We start from the raw sequence: 18,379 nt of genomic DNA on the forward strand, positions 1-18,379 counted from the left end.
TAGGTAAAACAATGGTTTTTTTTCTCAGCAAACTCTCCTTATAATAGTCATGTTAAAAACAAGGGGAATAAATTAAGAAGATGTCATCTGTCACAACTTTTTAGTTAAATTAAAATGTAGTAATATAAAAAAAAAGGAGAAAAAATGCAGACGATCACCTTTAAAATGTCCAACAATGATTTGCAAGAACACATTCTGAATAAATCATTAAATATCAAATTAAAAAAACACAACCACCAGTGTGCTCATAATAAAAAAAACGAAAAAACATCATACGCACCCAGTGTATATACATTGTTCTGACGGGAACATACAATGTGTCGACTTTCCTTAAACGGACTAGCAGGGCTACTGCTAGAGTGTGTTCCGTATAATCATGAAATAGAATGAAATGAGGTAGTCTTCAGTCATAGAATTATATTTTTGCATAATGGAAAATCAACCACCATAAAAATAAACCAGTTGTTGCATGATAAATGGCACAATTCAAAACACTCCATTGAATAATCCACAAAAAGATAATTAGCAACATCATGTTTAGTGCTGTTGTAAGTGTTATTTCAATGGCAACAAACAAAACAGATTTTTTTTACTATATCAATGATTGACTAACTTTGCCCGCGGTGACAAAAGAACATGAAATAACACTTTTTTTCCAACTTCTTGTCTCTCAAACAAATAATAAAAGAAACACATCTTCAAACATCCTGTTAAAAATAGGCCATTTGCCTCCACAATGGGGTGGGGGGGGGGGGTGGGGGGGGTGGGTGGGGGTGGGGGTGGGGGGGGGAGCGGACCTTATGGTAGTCTGTGTTCATGATAATAAATAATGATAATACAGTTAAACAAGGGCAAAGCCACAAAGAATATGACTCACTTGCTTATATTTTGTTTTGTTTTGCTGATGTAATCACATGCATTTTATAAGTGTTCATAGGTTTCATAACCAAGACAACTTTTTATAATGAAAGCTTCCATTATTTGAAAAGTTTTGAGTGTTCAATAGGTGGTCAGTTGTCAATACATATATAGCCTCGTTTTTGCTATGCAAATGAATTAAAAATAGCCAACTGCCTCCACCATCATTGTTTTGACCGCATATTAAACTGACCTTTGGATCAGTGCTAAGAAAGGTCACATCTAGCTTATTCAAAATGCCAAAAATGATTTACATAAACACATACTAAATAAATCATTTAACATGAAACACAACCACCAGTGTGCTCATAGTCAAAATTAATAAAAACAAATAAAGATAAATGTGTAAATCATTGTCCAGTACAGCTCAAGACACAAACCTGCACTAGATATATCCACTTAGTGGTAGTGATCAGCAACAACATTGAAAAGATGATCAGTAGCTGAAAAGCTGAACATTATTTAGTTTCGCTGATTTCTTTGCAAAGCAGTAATCCGGTTTCGTACATAGTTCTTGACGTGTAGCCAGGTACGATTTTTCAGAGCCTCTTCAGCCTGAAGGCACTTCTGGATATCCTCTTTTCTTGGCAGCACTTGCGTGGCGATATATTTTAACAAATGAGCCTCCACTGCCTTCACCTCCTCCTCCAACCACAGTCGACATGGCTGGCTTGAACCTTTGTGGACACAGATATCACAAGACCTATTACCGGAGATACAAAGGTTAAATATGTTATCGGATTAAAACTTTATAAGGAACAATCATGCCAACTCAATATGAGCGCCGGGTAGTCTGGTGGTCTAGGCCGACAACTCGTGATCTCAGTGTCTCTATTTCGAATCTTGATTGGGCATGGACATTTATTTTCCCGAGTCAACATTTGTTCTGATTCTTCTTCGTGGCACTAAAGCTAGTACACTAAAACTGTCACATTTTCACTGTCAATCTTAGTGCTGCTTACATTTTGGTTGTTCAATGTAAGTTAGATATAGTACCTCCTCTTTTTTCCAATTCCTGGGACTCCCGTCCCCGCCTCTAATACACGGAAGTGTATGTGGGCGTAATCCATTAATTACAAAAGATTTCAAATCTAAATTAAAACCGGAATTACAGACCCTGTACACATTCATTTTCAAAGCATGGGACAGAAGCCACGAATGGGCATGAGAAGTGGCAGGTCAGTTAGCCATTGCACTTGATAACTGATCCACTTATTTATTCATTTTTAAATAATTATACAATTTACTGCTTAGTTTTGAATCAAGAAAACTGAGCGACAGCAGAAGGCCATTTTGATATGTTAAAGAACGTACGGATTTGAACTGCTCTTTGACAAAATGCCGCTCCTAGTTAGATTAACAGTTAACTCGTTATGAACACAGACCTGTTTACATCCTGCATTAAAACCAGTCATAAAAACACTCTCCAGAAGCTACCTTTTTTTTTTGTGGACTGGCTCGTTCATTTTATTTAAAGATTTTCTTTAAAGTTTTTCAATTCAAAGAACTGTGATCTTTGCTATATTGGAGAAAGATTAATGGAGATCACTTTTAGACTCAACAAGAAGGGCAAAGCCCATACGACTCACATGCTTGACCTCGACCTTCAGGGTAACTAAACCTAGCAATGACATCATACACTAAGAACTGCTTTACACATTTTTCCTACCAAAATACATGTGACCTTGAGTCAAGGTCATCCAAGGTCATGCAACACAAAGCTGTTAATTCAAGACATAGGAAGTACAATGGTGCTTATTGGCTCTTTCTACCATGAGACATGGTCACTTTTAGTGGTTCACTACCTTATTTTGGTCACATTTCATAAGGGTCAAAGTGACCTTGACCTTGATCATATGTGACCAAATGTGTCTCATGATGAAAGCATAACATGTGCCCCACATAATTTTTAAGTTTGAAACAGTTATCTTCCATAGTTCAGGGTCAAGGTCACTTCAAAATATGTATACAATCCAACTTTGAAGAGCTCCTGTGACCTTGACCTTGAAGCAAGGTAAACCAAACTGGTATCAAAAGATGGGGCTTACTTTGCCCTATATATCATATGTAGGTGAGGTATTCAATCTCAAAAACTTCAGAGAAAATGGGAAAAATGTGAAAAATAGCTGTTTTTTAGACAACATTTATGGCCCCTGCGACCTTGACCTTGAAGCAAGGTCAAGATGCTATGTATGTTTTTTGGGGCCTTGTCATCATACACCATCTTGCCAAATTTGGTACTGATAGACTGAATAGTGTCCAAGAAATATCCAACGTTAAAGTTTTCCGGACGGACGGACGACTCGGGTGAGTACATAGACTCACTTTTGCTTCGCATGTGAGTCAAAAAGACTTTCAAATTCCGGCAACAGCACAAGTCACTGACCGTAGCAAGAGATAATGTCGAAGCACAGACATACTGGTCAAATAAACTCGATGCGAAGCAGGCTCATGTTTTGCCAAACACAATTTGTTTGTTTCCATGTTCATTTGTGTACTGCATTTTGTAAATAAACTAATGCTGCGTCTAACCTCGGGACACGTTCGCTTGGTTCGCGGACGAACGACTGCAGTGACTCATGACTGACTAGCTTTGTTGTTGCACTGATCTCAATTCGATCACCAAAATGCAAGTGATTCGCTCTTCTTAGACTTCGCCAGACACTGCCACTTGACTTGATAGTTTTGCCGATATTCCTGTACAACTTGAGCTTTTTTGGTTGGCATTTTGTCCCCAGAGAGATCGGCCTTACGCTTACGACCCATGTCGATCGGACCGAATGCACAAAAACCACGCGTTGACCGACAAATACCTTGTTTTTGCACATGCGCAGACAAGGCTGTTCCGGTCGGCCTTGAGCTAAAAGGGTTTTCGGGAAATCAAAATCCCGGTGACTACTAGTACTACAATTTCGACTTTAAATTTTCACACACGGAAATGGTTCTCGTGACCAGAATTTCCGGTAGATTTCCGTAATACCGGAATTTAGACCCTAAATCCGTAATAATTCCGGGAGGGTAAACAGGTCTGTGAACATACTCTATGTTTCCTTCCAAGTGCTTTAGAGAAGGGTATTACCGTACTCAAAAACACAATAACTATACGCTCCTAGTTAGATTAACAGTTTATAACTCAAAAACACAATAACTATCTAGTTTACTGGTTTTGTTCTACTTTAAAGGAATGACTTTTGTGTGGATTGAGTCAGCTCCTTAAAGCTCAGTTCACAAAGAGAAAGAAGAGGTATAAAGACAATGATTATGTTTCCACTCACTGTTGCGCGTTGCCTTTGATTTGAGCTTCTTTGGTTTGGAATGGCTCCACTGTTCAGGTAGGTACTCATTGTCAGTTGAACCTTGGGGAAAAAAAAGACGATAGATTTTCTCAGCTGCCTTATCTTTATTTCAAATCATTTGATAGATTATGCAAAATAGCAAAAAAAGGACAACAGCTAAAAGACATATGCTTTTAAAATATCAATTTCGTTGTCAAATAACTAAACACAAGAGTTTCCACTATGGAATGCGGCCATTCAACAACTAGGTAATGGGCGCTTAGTTAATCGTCCGTACATGACGCCAGCATTTCTTTCTTTCTTTATTTGGTGTTTAACGTTGTTTTCAACCACGAAGGTTATATCGGGACGAGGGAAAGGGGGAGATGGGATAGGGGAAAGGGTGGAGATGGGAGGGAGCCACTTGTTAAGTGTTTCTTGTTCACAAAAGCACTAATCAAAAAATTGCTCCAGGGGCTTGCAACGTAGTACAATATATGACCTTACTGGGAGAATGCAAGTTTCCAGTACAAAGGACTAAACATTTCTTACATACTGCTTGACTAAAATCTTTACAAACATTGACTATATTCTATACAAGAACCACTTAACAAGGGTTAAAGGAGAAACAGAATCCGTTAGTCGCCTCATACGACATGCGGGGTGCAGAGAAATAAGGATGTGGAAAAGAAGACTTTTGGTAAGTGAAATAAAGGTGATGGATCCAGTCAGGTAGAAATAAGACAACAAGAAAAGAATTGGAAAACTGCAGGGAATAGTAGGGAGAGTTTTCTTGGAAGGAAATATAGGTGAAAGGACTGGTAAGGCAGAAATAAGACAAAAGAAGAGAAGAAACAGAACCGTTAGTCGCCTCTTACGACATGCTGGGTAGCATCGGGTAAATTCTTTCTAGTCCCAACCAATATGGGACTCCCCCTAACCCGCGGGGGGTGACGCCAGCATGTTTCTAAATTAATTTATATGCAATAAAGCTTACTTTCGTTAGATGACGCTGAAGGAGAAGTGATCTGTGTGAATACACTGCATCTTTTGTTCATCATTGCCACACCAACAGGAGAGAATGTCCAGGAGGAAGGGGGCTCGCCTGGGGACATAATAAAATTATAATTAATTATTTATTGTATTAATTATGTTATGTTCAAAATAAATAAACGTGTGTTCGGTGTTATGAGTGTACAGGAATGAACTATTCTTCAAAGGTACAAATACATTTCAGATGTAAGACAATCAAAATGCATCAACGAATGCAGTTCTACCCCTCATCCTTAACCCCCACCCACCCCCCAACATTGACGCCGTAAAAAAACACCTCCGACAAGCGTGTTGGACACAAACAACTCTGTGAGTTAAATTCAAGCTGTTCCCACTCGAACACAGGAACCCCCTGACCTTCATCCATCTCCAGTCGCGCCCCCATGGAAAATTGGTTGACTAAGGAGAAAGATATATACTGAACTGTTTGAGCATGCACTGCTGTCAGCAGCACACCGTTGAAACTTCCTTTGGATTTCTGGTGCTTCCTCATCATCAGCAGAATCTGACAAATACAAAAACATGAATAACCCTTGTGATATTACCTCATTATTTGTTTGTTTGTTTGCTTAACGCCCAGCCGACCACGAAGGGCCATATCAGGGCGGTGCTGCTTTGACATATAACGTGCGCCACACACAAGACAGAAGTCGCAGCACAGGCTTCATGTCTCACCCAGTCACATTATTCTGACACCGGACCAACCAGTCCTAGCACCAGACCTGGGAACCCCTGTTTTGCACTTTGAGTATTCTCAAACAAACTTGGTGTATTTTCAAAAAAATGAACGTACTCCACACAGCGTTTGCACATCCATGATTAAAACATGCCTCATGCGCGTCCGTCACACCGTTAATTAAGTTTACCTATACATTTAAAACAAATGTTTTTTTCCAATTTTTACTGACACAAACTGTACCGTATTTGACGGGACTACAAGCCGCGACTTTTAAAAAAAAATCTCATTGCGGCTTATAAAAAGATGCGGCTAAAACGTTACCTAAACTTGAATAGTAATTCACCTAATGGAAGTCGCCGCGGATTTTCATTTCGCTCGATTAGCGATTACCGGTACTTTATTAGCTCTCTACTCAAGACTCGGCGCTTTTCTCTTTCTTTCGCGAATCTTCGTTTGTCAACAAGTCGTCGTGACAAGCGTACAGAGAAACACCGGATGTATCAGGATCTCGCGCGCGCGCGAGATTTCGTTTTTATGTGTCTCGCATAATAGTTGGAGGAGCGAGAGCCGCCATGTTGTGTTTTCGTCTGCTCGAAATGTGCGCAAAAGTTGTAAATCATCCCAAAAAAGCTTTTTCCGGGCGGAACTACATTTGTGTGTGTGTTGGGTACAAATTGTGTGTGTGTGATATTTTTCTTCAAACTTTTTCACTTTTCTTCTTTGTTTCACTTGTTTATTCTCGGAGCCGATTTCGCCAAATACCGTACTTTCGTTTGCCTGGTTGTTTTGATTGATTGACACGAACCGATTATATTTTTTTCGACGGCGGCTAATATAGCGACGTAATCATGTGCCAAAATACTGGATCGGCTTCAGGATGGGCCTGTGAAGAAAAGTAGTCTAGGAATTTTTCTCGTCGTATTTTTTTCCCACTGACCGTACTGAGCGTATTCTAGACAATCATGCGTACAAAATACGGCGAAATCGTATGGGTTCCCAGGTCTGTAGCACTAACCCCATAATGCCAGACGCCAGGCGGAGCAGCCACTAGATTGCCAATTTTAAAGTCTTAGGTATGACCCGGCCGGGGTTCGAACCCACAACGGGGCGGACGCCTTACCACTAGGCCAACCGTGCCGGTCATATTACCTCATGCCAGGGTGACAAGTTTATACTAAATAAGTAAATGTATTCACTTTTACATGGAATGGCAGCTACAAATAAGAAATTAAATCTACTATGTTACTTTGTGGGAGTGAGGGGGGGGGGGGGGGGGGGGGGGGGGTAAAGAAAAGTCATGTTTGCAACTACAAACTTAAGAGACTTTCAGACACTGAACAGCGACATCGCCATTCAAATATGTCCTGTCCCCACTCCAACACCATGTAGATGGGATGGATTCAGCCCATATTGTCACTTACTGTCACCTACTGCAGTGGAGCGCTGCAGACTTAAATTAAGGGCCCCTCCTGTTTTTGAACACTAGGAGCTATCTAGTTTGCTGTTAGGTAGGCACCGGCTCATCTTTCCTGCTTCCTTACTTTCTTTTACTATCAACATTCTGTTCACAGTTGTTATTTCTGCCAAAGTGACCAATCGCATTTGTTTTTATCCGAAACTGGGAGTGCTTGCAGTACTGTAGTTGATAGCATGCGTACACAGAAGAAGAAGACTTACTGTCAGGTGCAGCTGTAGCAGGACAAGGTTGATGCATAGGCGGAGAGGGCTGGTTATGTGGCGGTGCCAAAGAGTTTTTTGTTGCGAACCTTCCTGATGCAGATCGTTCTGGAATAGGGTTGTGACCCTTTTCAACAAATTCTGTAAATAATAGTTACAATATGATAGAATAGATAAAATCCTAGATCGCAAGTACAAAAGTTTATGTAGTAAGTACCGTAGTATTAATGTTTGCTTTATTGTGTAATGCAAATTAATGTTAGCACAATATATCACATTGTAGTGTGCATTGAAGTATGAACGTTCTCAATTTAGATTTAAAACAAATAAAATTGTATTGGTGGTTCAATGTCACTAGCCACAACAAAGGCGATACCAGAGAGAGGGAGACCGGGATTCAAACCTGTGACTATGAGAGTCAGAGGAACTATATGTAGTCCACGCTGTGTAGCGAATGAGCCATCTCAGCCCCCCAATTTAGAAGAAGAAGAAGAGGCAGAAGAAGCAGAAGGAGAAGAAGATGAATTTAAGAATACAAAAAAAAAGGTTATTACAATACTAGATTTAGAGATAGTCTAGCTGTGTTCATTTTGTGCAAAAAGAGCAAAGGAATTCATCTTCAAAATGTCACACATACCTGCCTCCTCATCCGAGGTGATGGCTTCATCTTCAGCCACTTCCATCTCATCCAGGGTGCAGCGCTGGTGGTCTTGCAGCTTCCCCTTTTCAAGGGCAAGGAGTAATTTGCTGACTTTGGCCAACTGCATCATGTCTGATGGGAGGCGGTAGTACTCGCGGTGAGTGCGAACATCATGTCCCATAAACTGAGCAAGGGCATCCAGCTCGTTGTCCTTCAAACTGACTATCTGGGACAGAGTAGCAACCTGCTTTCGAAGTGAAGTAGATGTGATGAACTGTGGCTCTGCCAACTGCGCTGATGTCACAAACTTTCGAAGCGTGTCAGATCCCCGAATGTGCCCCTCCGACTGAAAGAATGTGCAAGAAAACACAAATTTGTTGGAGCCGCTGACACCAGCATCATCCCTTTTTTGCACAAGCAGTTCCACAGCTGCTTTCACCTGTGCAGTCATGAGAATTGGGACAATTCGGCCACGTTTTCCGATTATCTCAATCCTGGTCAGCTTGTTACATAGGATTTTTTCAAATGTGCTAAGTGATTTGAAGACATCCACATCATGAGTTTCGTGTTGATTTAGATCTACTAGTTTCATTCTTGAGGCCTCGCCTGACCTTCTCCTGTTGAAAAGGATTATCTGGGTCAGAGTGACTTCCGCAAGGCTTTTCCATGCTGCCTTGATCTCCTTTTCTTCGTGTGCTGTAGTGAGGGTTTGGGTGGCCGCGGCTGAAACATTGCTGAGGTGAGAGGAGAGCTTGGCGACGTCTCTCGAGAGAGGAAGACGTTTTGCATGTCCCTTTTTCTGTTCATACAGATTGCGACTTGCGTGGGCAGAAATTTCTTCATTCCATCTCATCTGATGGAGTTTCAGGTATCCCTGAACATCACACTTCAGACTGTCATTCCTTTTTTCCACGGCCTGGACCTCCAGTATGTCAGCACACAGCTTGATTGTGTAGCCAAGTTTGTTGGCTAAGGATGGAATTCGGAATTTGTATTCCTCTGCTTCGTAACCAGCGACTTGTTTGGTTGCTTCTATTACCGTTTTGAACATTTCAGGCGTGAGAAATTCCTTGAGAGAAGCGTTTTCAAGTCCTGACACTTTTCGCAGTTTCAATAACAGACGTGAAACCTCCCTCACTTTGTTTCGTATTTGGGCGAAACGACTCGGGTTAAATCCGTGCCGTTTTACTTGGCTTCTCGCAAGCTCTTTGATCAAAGGGTCAGTTTTGACTACCAGACGGATATGGTCTGACTGCAGTGTGTCAAGAAAAGACTGGAATGCCTCCGACTCATCTTCCTTGCATTCAGAATCGGGCAACATTAGCTTCCCTTTCTTTACAAATTCCCTCCGTGAGCCATCATTTGCTTCTACGCACTTGTGCCTGTAAATATCCTTTATTTGAAAGTATCCAAGGCAATAAGGGCAGGCAACAAAGTTGCTTACCGAAGGACTTTCTCGCTTCCTCCGTTTCACCACCAGTGTCCCAGACACATTTCTCAGAACACTCAAATTGTGCTGATGGTCACCAGCATTCCGAAGCTTTGTCAGCTCCGCCTTCTTTTCTCCGGATCCTTTCTTAGCATTCAAGTAAGGGACCATAGACTTTTCATCTTTGTGCTGCGTCTCAATATGCCGAGGCAAACGTGATTGTGGTTTCTGACAAAACAAACAAAAGTGCTGCTTAGGCTTGGGTACAGTTTTGTCACCAACAGTCTTTGTTTCAGCGAAGGACAATCCTTTGATTCTGCATGGATCTTCTTTGGGGCATGATGTGGACTCAGGACAAGCAGGTTCAGCAGGGGCAGGGCAAGTACTTTCAGTTCCCGTAGCCATTTTTGTGATGAGTTGTGACCCAAAAAACAATGGTGGGTACAAATGCGATCCGTCAATGCTGCTGGCAGAGTCTGGGACATATGTCATGTCTTTGTCTGAAAAATCCTGCAAAACACAATAACTATCGTCAAAAATTGCTGTCAGTTTGCACTGAGCCTCCCTCCGGCAGAAGATATGTGACCTTGAAGAGAAATCTTTCATAGAACATGGGGCGGGTGGTTTTGTGGAAAATGTGTCATTCACGCAGCGATACCGGGCTCAATGAGTCCCAGCTGGAACAAAACTTTAAAACGGATTTTCTGGGTATGACAAACCTTGAGGCCCCATTGTCTGGGGTCCTCTCCAGGTCCTAAAAACTAGTGTCCAGGGGTTTACCTTAACTTATTTTTTTTAGGTCAGCAATTTGAACCGGCCCAAACAATTCCCAACCGGCCCGCGTCACGATATGAAAATATAGCTCAATAAGCACATTCCTGCTCAGGGACGGTTAAATTGTCCGCCCGATTGCCAGAGGCGATTAAAATATCCGTCTCCGCTAGAAGAAACCGTCTGGCAGCTCGCCCATCTGGCCAGTGAAAATTCTGGTCAAATGCAAAAGTGTTGGTTGTACTACTATGGTGTTTTAAAGCCACATTAACACTGCAGATGCTGAACCTCTGGCATCTGCAAAAACACCTCTATTTTGATTGTACAAAGAAATCTGATACTCATAATCTGTTGTGTGGTATGTACTGGACCAGCAACAGTTCTGTCTGGCTAGTCACTTTCTTGAAGTTACTCGTTCGGCTGGCAAATTAAAATTTTGAGATTTGGCCATCACTGCTGCTCATACAATTGGTCACATGTGCAACCTCATAGATCTGCCAAGGGTTTTACAAGTCATGATGCAAAAAGAATATCCATTGACTTGAACAAATACCAAAAAAGTAAAGCCTAGCTATTTTCTGTGCTGATCAAGATTTTTTTAATCTCAATCATTCTTGTCAAGGATGGCCAAATCTTCAAATCTTAACTCGCCAACAGGACTAGTAACTTCAAGAAAGTTACTACACTAGTACTCACTAGCCCGCCAGAAATGTTGCTGGCCCAGCACATGCCCCAATTGTTGCATCGCTTTGAAACTTGAAATTACAACCAAAACTGTTGCATTGGTACAGAATGTTTATAGCCAGCCGACAAGTTGCCAGGTGGTTTCTCTTAGCCCGGCAGATTTTTTTTACTTACTCCTGGCAATCGGGTAGACTATTTGTCTATCCCTGCTGGTCAATAGTGAACTATAGGTTTTTCGAGAAATAATGTTGCCATTAGATTTGCTAATAAAGCGAAGCTGAGGTCTACTAAAATTTGTTGTTACATGTCCATTTGGAAGGATGCTCTTCTCACTAGTTAAAAGTCTGTACTGAACTGTGACGATAAATAAAGAAATATAAGCACAGCCTCAGAAAATGGAATCATAGGCACAAAAAAACACATTAACAGTAAACAGTCACAAATTAAAAACGTTAATCCAATCAATAGTGAGGAAAAATAGAATGCACAACTCTGATGCATGTTTTTCAGAGGCAAAAGAACATAGACTGCAGATAGCAAACATATTTCATTGCCTTGGTCATCACAGGAAACTCACAAGTAATGCAGATCAAACATTTAACAAATCAAATCGCAAAAACAAAATATCTTCAGACAGGGCAACAAATAATCTTCTCTATAAAAACTCACCATTTGGGAGTCAACTGAGTGATGGCTGCTTATAGAGTCCTCTGTCACAAGCGCCTGTGGTTCGAAGCTGCAGTCAACTGTAGGAAAGACAGACAGAAAGCGCCTGTGGTTGCATGATGCTTGGGACTTAACCTGTTTTTGAGCTTCATATTTCCCCTTTACGTTGGTTTACAGTTAGAACAGTCTAGTTAACTGTTTTCATATTTGTGTATAATAAATTTGATATGGGAGATTTTACTTCATTCGTACTGAAGCTTGCGTAGAGTCCAGCTAGATCAGCTGTAAGTCCTATTTCATAGACTGGACTGCAGAAAGGCATTATGGTTTGTCTATACATGCGACTCAGTTGCGGTCGCCCTCTTGTTCCTGAATCAAGCTGAAGCCAAATACTGGTTGAACGTCCGTATATATATCGTCTATCGTCAGACTACATCGTCTGTCTTCCGTCTATCGTCTGTCTTCCATCTACCGTCTGTCTTCTGTCTATTGTATGTCTTCCGTCTGTCTTCCATCTATTGTCTGTCTTCCGTGTATTGTCTGTCTTCTGTCTATCGTCTGTCTTCCATCTATCGTCTGTCTTCCATCTATCGTCTGTCTTCCATCTATTGTCTGTCTTCCGTATATCGTCTGTCTTCTATCTATCGTCTGTCTTCTATCTATCGTCTGTCTTCCGTCTATTGTCTGTCTTCCGTCTATTGTCTGTCTTCCATCTATCGTCTGTCTTCCGTCTATCGTCTGTCTTCCGTCTATTGTCTGTCTTCGATCTACCATCTGTCTTCCGTCTATTGTCTGTCTTCCGTCTATCTTCCGTCTATTGTCTGTCTTCCGTCTATCTTCTGTCTATTGTCTGTCTTCCGTCTATTGTCTGTCTTCCGTCTATCATCAGACTACATCCCAAGAATTCAGCACTTTCTCTAGTGGGTCCTCTATTTTCTCTGTTAACTGTGGGTCAGTCCATTCATCAGATTGGGATCTGCATATATATGAGCGTTGCATAGGCAAAGGCAATATTGCCGATTCATTACAAAGCACTGGAAAGACCGTCTGCTAGACTGCAGCTACTAGTTTTGCAAGGTGTGTTGCAGGAATTGAATTTTTACCAGGGATGTATTTCATGGACGGCAAGAATTTAGTTATTGTACAAACTATATCGTCTATCGACCAGTAACAGAAGCAAACCTGACCAGGTATGTGCATGCAAGCACTTAATTCATCCACGGTGATGAAACAGGAAGCATGCTTTATTGTTGTAAATATATAGGATATTGAGCAGCTTCCGTTGACATATATGGCCTTATGACCGAAATAGGTCCATGTGAGACTATCAAATCATAACCCTGAATTCTTCCATGTGTATCAGAATAGCAATTTAACTACATATCTTAGTCATAACTAAACTGTGTTCACTGTAGTGTGATCACCCCTCCAGAAGTATTGCATAACAGTTAGTTAGTCAGGGGTTCCACTGGGTTTTTGCTTTTTGCGTTTGCATACACAACATGACTGAAAAAATGCGTATGAGCCGGGGAAAACGCGTACCATTACAAACTTAATTGGGGGAAAAAACGCGAAGGAGAAGTGTGTTTTTCTCACTACAGACATGCAGTGTTGGCGTTAACCGGTAATTACCGGTATTTTACCGGTTGAAACGAAAAAATCCCCGAACAAAATTGGCTGCCGTTGATTTTTAGAACTACCGCGTCTTTTTTCGCTGGCAAAACTATAAAACCAGTACTCTGAGCTGGATTCTAACTGGTTCCAATGACCAGCCTACCGTTTTTTTCTGGACTGTTTGCTTCATAAAAGTTTGCGTACCGGTTTGAAAAAAGTACTAGCTGGACATGATGATGATAAGTAACTAAAAGAAGTCCCTTCATCAGATTCTGTTCTTTCACTTTCCGACGACAGATCGGTCTGTTTGCGTTTTGCAGTGGCTCTGTACAGGTAATAGGCCTCTAAGCGAGGAACTGAACTATTTGCATGGCGCTAAATGGAAGATATTTCGGCCTGAAAAACAATCACTGTGGGTCAGTCCGATGTAATCAGAGTAGACCCGGACACCCCTGGCCTGTAAACTGAATCGGCAGTGCACCAAACTGATGGCATGTGTGATAAGGCAGACCATTGTTTTGCTGAACACAGCAGGATCAATTATTTATTCTGTGACTCATGACCCCCCCGACCCCCCCCTCCCCAAAGAAATGTAATGCAATCTTCCTCTTCGGTAGAGCTGGTCATTCATATGGCTATCGCCGGTGGCAGTGACCTAAGGAATAAAGATTCAATTCGGTAGAGCACTGGTACTATGGCCTCTGGCGATAAGTACACAAGTGTTAACAGTGATGAACAAGGCGGGTGGGGAGAATCAGAGGTGGGAGTTCAGGTGCTCTCTTCGTGGCTATTTAGTTTTTTGAGTGCAATTGTAATTTTGCGTGACAAAATGCAACATGTCGGTGAAAATGTGTACGGAGGCTGAAAACTGCGTATATATACTTTTGTGTGTGCAATAAGTGGAACCCCTGAGTTAGTTCCTTACTTTCTGGTTAAATCTTGCCTTTCAACAAAATAAAAATGGGATTACATTGTACCTGGATGATTGCTGGTGTCATCTGGCAATGGTATGGCAGGTAGACTCTTAGCCAGTGCAGCCTGCACCATTCTTTGGCCGTATGAGAAATGTGGGAAGTACTCCCTTGTTTTAAATCTCTGGCCTCGGCCTCCTGGTTCCACTAGTGACATAATAGAACATTTTATTAGTAAATTTTCATTTGATTAATAATATCATCCTACATACGTGAGAGAGACACTCGTGAGATAATAATCGTTCAAATCACACGTGTGTATATCATGTAAATGAGGTCATGTCAAGCAAGTCTGGCAGGGACCTGTTTTTCCACTGCTTATGATGCCAAAGTCACCGAGACAAACGTCATTATAGAAGAAAAAAGATTGCGCTCGCTAATTACCTTCGATGAATTTTTAGAACTAACACGTCAAGCCACACTTTCAGAGTGACGTTTCTTTGCTTTGACGTAATAGATTGCACGAGGCTTTAGAAGAGATCAAGGTTCCAAAACAAGCGTCTTCAATTTAGCTGCCTCGACTGCAGGACATTTTCAGTAAAATACACGTAAGTACAGTATGTAGGATAAACAGAATACTACATGGCTTGCTGTTTTGTACCAGATTTACACTCGTTGCTTTTTAAAATAGTGAATAGCTCGATTTCGCTCGCAGTTCAATATTTAAAAAAACAACTCATGAAAATCTGGTACGACACAGCAAGCCACATAGTATTCTCTATTTATACTTCCCTAACTCACATAAAAGCATGTGTACATTTTTAATTGAGAAGCATTGTCATTCAGGTGTGTCTGATCCAAAGGAGTTGGAGTATGATGAGAATGCATTATGTCTTACCACTGACGAGTCTCTGTCAGATGATGAATTGTATGATGCCGAAGAAGGCAGTGAGTTTTCTGACAGTGACATTGCGTCAAAGATGGTAGTGGTCGAGGGGGACCATGGGTTGAATGTCGAGGAGAGAAAAGAAAAAGAGAGCCTATAGGCTATACACTGTTGAATTAGCGGCTATGCTAATTATTTTGTCTGTAATGAACTTAAGTTGATGAGTTTGGGGGAGATACAAAGTACCCGAGCTACTGTAACCGGACTGCCTGGTCTCTGGGAAGAGACAGGGATAAACCATGCACGGAAAAAATACATCATAGGTTTGAGGGGAAGCAGTAATGTCGTGGACAGGAGAAGAAAACAGAACAAAAAGAGGATGAAGAGAAAAAAAGAGGAACAAAAACATGTGCGTGTGTATGGGTAAAGTAAAACACAAACAGTAGTTGTTTTTTTTCAACAGACGGATTTCGTCCCCAGAACGGAAGAATGGCTCCAATACATGATAAGTCCAAAGTCAGTCCAGCTTCGCCCGGTCAAATAACTCTTCACGTCCTGAACACATTTCCCTATTGCTAAGCCTCAGTACCGTAAGGATTTGATGAAAATGACCAGAAAGTGGGTATCTGTGTGTGTCACTGTCAGACATGACATTTATGGGTTTTATGTTATAAAACATGTATGTAAAGTATACACGTATAATACATGTATTATCATTATGAGTAGTTAATTAATGAAGAAATCATACTGTCATTTTAATTTGTAACTAGTATGCATTAAATTGACAGAAGAAGACTCATCGTGTAAAAAGCAGAATTAATGATTCGCATGCCTGTTGGACCATGATTATGGGGGAGCCGAGTCTCCACTCACTCACGTGCAACAGGTGAAAAGCATGAACATATTTGACGATGCACAGAGCAGAGAGCGACGTGATCGAGTAACCGGACTTTACGGCCACGCCAGGAAGTCGCCGCGTCGGCTGGGTGATGGTGGAACAAAGAGATGAAACTTTCTTTCTTTATTTGGTGTTTAACGTCGTTTTCAACCACGAAGGTTATATCGCGACGGGGGAGATGAAACTAAACTACATTAAGCTTACAATTTCAATGTCAAGCGATTGTGACAATCATTGTCTGCTTCGAGTCCCAGCACTTGTTCTGCCCCTAATTCGTCGATAATATCCCCAAATTTGTCTTTACTGACTGTATCAGCATCACCAGAGATGGTCCCAAAATCTCCGTGAAATAAAAATCAATACAAATCCATTGCAAACTACCAAAACGTTCACCAAACGAACGAACCGCGGAGCAGCTATGTGCTTGTTTACAAAGGAAGTGACCTAAATGTGGTTTTCAAGCACAGAGAGCGCTTCCGTCCTGTGAGGTCATTCCTAAGTATAGTAACAAAGTCGTGCGGTACAGGACGTGAAGAGTTTTTAATTAAATAAATCGAATTAAAAAAAAAATATAGTCGCACCGTGACTGACTTATTCGGTCTCCCTAATTCAACAGCTACTAGGCCTAAGGCGAGATTGAAATTTGAACATTGGAGCTAGATCTCAACCCGCCTCAGGCTCCTACACATAAATTCAGCAAACAAGCACAGACTGACACAAACAAAACATAGTTATATAAATACTGATAAAATCAGTGCTATTCGATCGCTTGTACGCACAGCTAATCTCAGAATCTTTCGGAAGTTAAAAAACCAACATGCATCGTGCCTTCTCAGTATAAGAGTATCATAGTTTAGATCTGTGCACCACTCGCCATAATTTGTTTTAATGTATAAGACTCTTGCATAGTAACCTGTACCAACAACTTGATAAGCCATTGATAATTAATGACTGATCAAGTTCTTGTTAATGTCACTGTCACTGGATTGTGAGCTCTAAATTCCAAAAAACGAGGTTAGCCATTTTGGAATGTCAGAGCCATGTGGCAACAGACCTGAAAGATAAAGTTGAAGGCGCGTCACTATTTCAAAAACAACTCAGTCAACTGTCTTTTCGTCTAAAATGGACAACAAAGTACTACTATAATACACACCTGTGTCTGTGGTAATGTACCGGCTGCGGCGTTCACCCAGCGTGTCGGCGTCAGCCATCGTGTCAAATCACGGTTTCACGCGGCAATCCGCTCTCTCTCGCTCTCTCTCTCAATGTTGCCGCCAGGGGAACCCAAAAAACTACAGTTCTTGTTTTGACCGCAAAACACTAGCCCAACACACTCGCCACACACTCAACCCTGACAAAATTATCATAGTTTGGACAGAACCAATAAAATCAAATCCTTGTGTCACATGGTATATCTTAGGGCGGGAAGCTCGAAAATCGAGGCATCCGTTGTTGTGACGTCAAAACAACGGGGTGCGTCAAAACAATTCGGCTCCATTTTCGGGCCAAAGTCAAAACGACGCGGTCTTAACAAGAACACATACACTGACACATACACCAACACACACACATACACTGACACATACACCACGACCCTCGTCTCGATTCCCCCCTCTACGTTAAAACATTTAGTCAAAACTTGACTAAATGAAAACAAGTCGCGTAAGGCGAAAATACAATATTTAGTCAAGTAGCTGTCGAACTCACAGAATGAAACTGAACGCAATGCCATTTTTCAGCAAGACCGTATACTCGTAGCATCGTCAGTCCACCGCTCATGGCAAAGGCAGTGAAATTGACAAGAAGAGCGGGGTAGTAGTTGCGCTAAGAAGGATAGCACGCTTTTCTGTACCTCTCTTTGTTTTAACTTTCTGAGCGTGTTTTTAATCCAAACATATCATATCTATATGTTTTTGGAATCAGGAACCGACAAGGAATAAGATGAAAGTGTTTTTAAATTGATTTGGACAATTTAATTTTGATAATAGTTTGTATATATTTAATTTTCAGAGCTTGTTTTTAATCCGAATATGACATATTTATATGTTTTTGGAATCAGCAAATGATAGAGAATAAGATAAACGTAAATTTGGATCGTTTTATAAATTTTTATTTTTTTTTACAATTTTCAGATTTTTAATGACCAAAGTTATTAATTAATTTTTAAGCCACCAAGCTGAAATGCAATACCGAAGTCCGGGCTTCGTCGAAGATTACTTGACCAAAATTTCAACCAATTTGGTTGAAAAATGAGGGCGTGACAGTGCCGCCTCAACTT

General features: G+C 41.1%; 1 protein-coding gene across 1 annotated transcript; it reads right to left on the reverse strand.

Moving 5' to 3' along the window:
* Positions 1–788: 788 nt before the first annotated feature.
* On the reverse strand, positions 789–14,984 carry LOC138969560 (uncharacterized). The gene is made up of 8 exons (XM_070342396.1): positions 14,384–14,984; positions 11,796–11,872; positions 8,240–8,588; positions 7,603–7,743; positions 5,671–5,751; positions 5,191–5,298; positions 4,194–4,274; positions 789–1,595 (listed from the first exon to the last, which is right to left on the reverse strand). The coding sequence occupies exons 1-8, from the start codon at positions 14,532–14,534 to the stop codon at positions 1,381–1,383; spliced, it is 1,203 nt and encodes a 400-aa protein (XP_070198497.1). The 5' UTR covers positions 14,535–14,984; the 3' UTR covers positions 789–1,380.
* Positions 14,985–18,379: the final 3,395 nt, after the last annotated feature.

The sequence above is a fragment of the Littorina saxatilis genome, linkage group LG1 (assembly GCF_037325665.1).
Source record: "Littorina saxatilis isolate snail1 linkage group LG1, US_GU_Lsax_2.0, whole genome shotgun sequence".
NCBI classification, from domain to species: domain Eukaryota; kingdom Metazoa; phylum Mollusca; class Gastropoda; order Littorinimorpha; family Littorinidae; genus Littorina; species Littorina saxatilis.

Excerpts from the sequence above, each read along its gene's own strand:
- LOC138969560 (XM_070342396.1), bottom strand. The coding sequence starts at position 14,534 with ATGTCACTAGTGGAACCAGGAGGCCGAGGCCAGAGATTTAAAACAAGG. Across the intron at positions 5,299-5,670 it reads CAGCAGTGCATGCTCAAACA|GCGAGCCCCCTTCCTCCTGG; the intron begins GTTCAGTATATA and ends TTATGTCCCCAG. Across the intron at positions 1,596-4,193 it reads ATCAAAGGCAACGCGCAACA|GTTCAAGCCAGCCATGTCGA; the intron begins GTGAGTGGAAAC and ends GTGTCCACAAAG.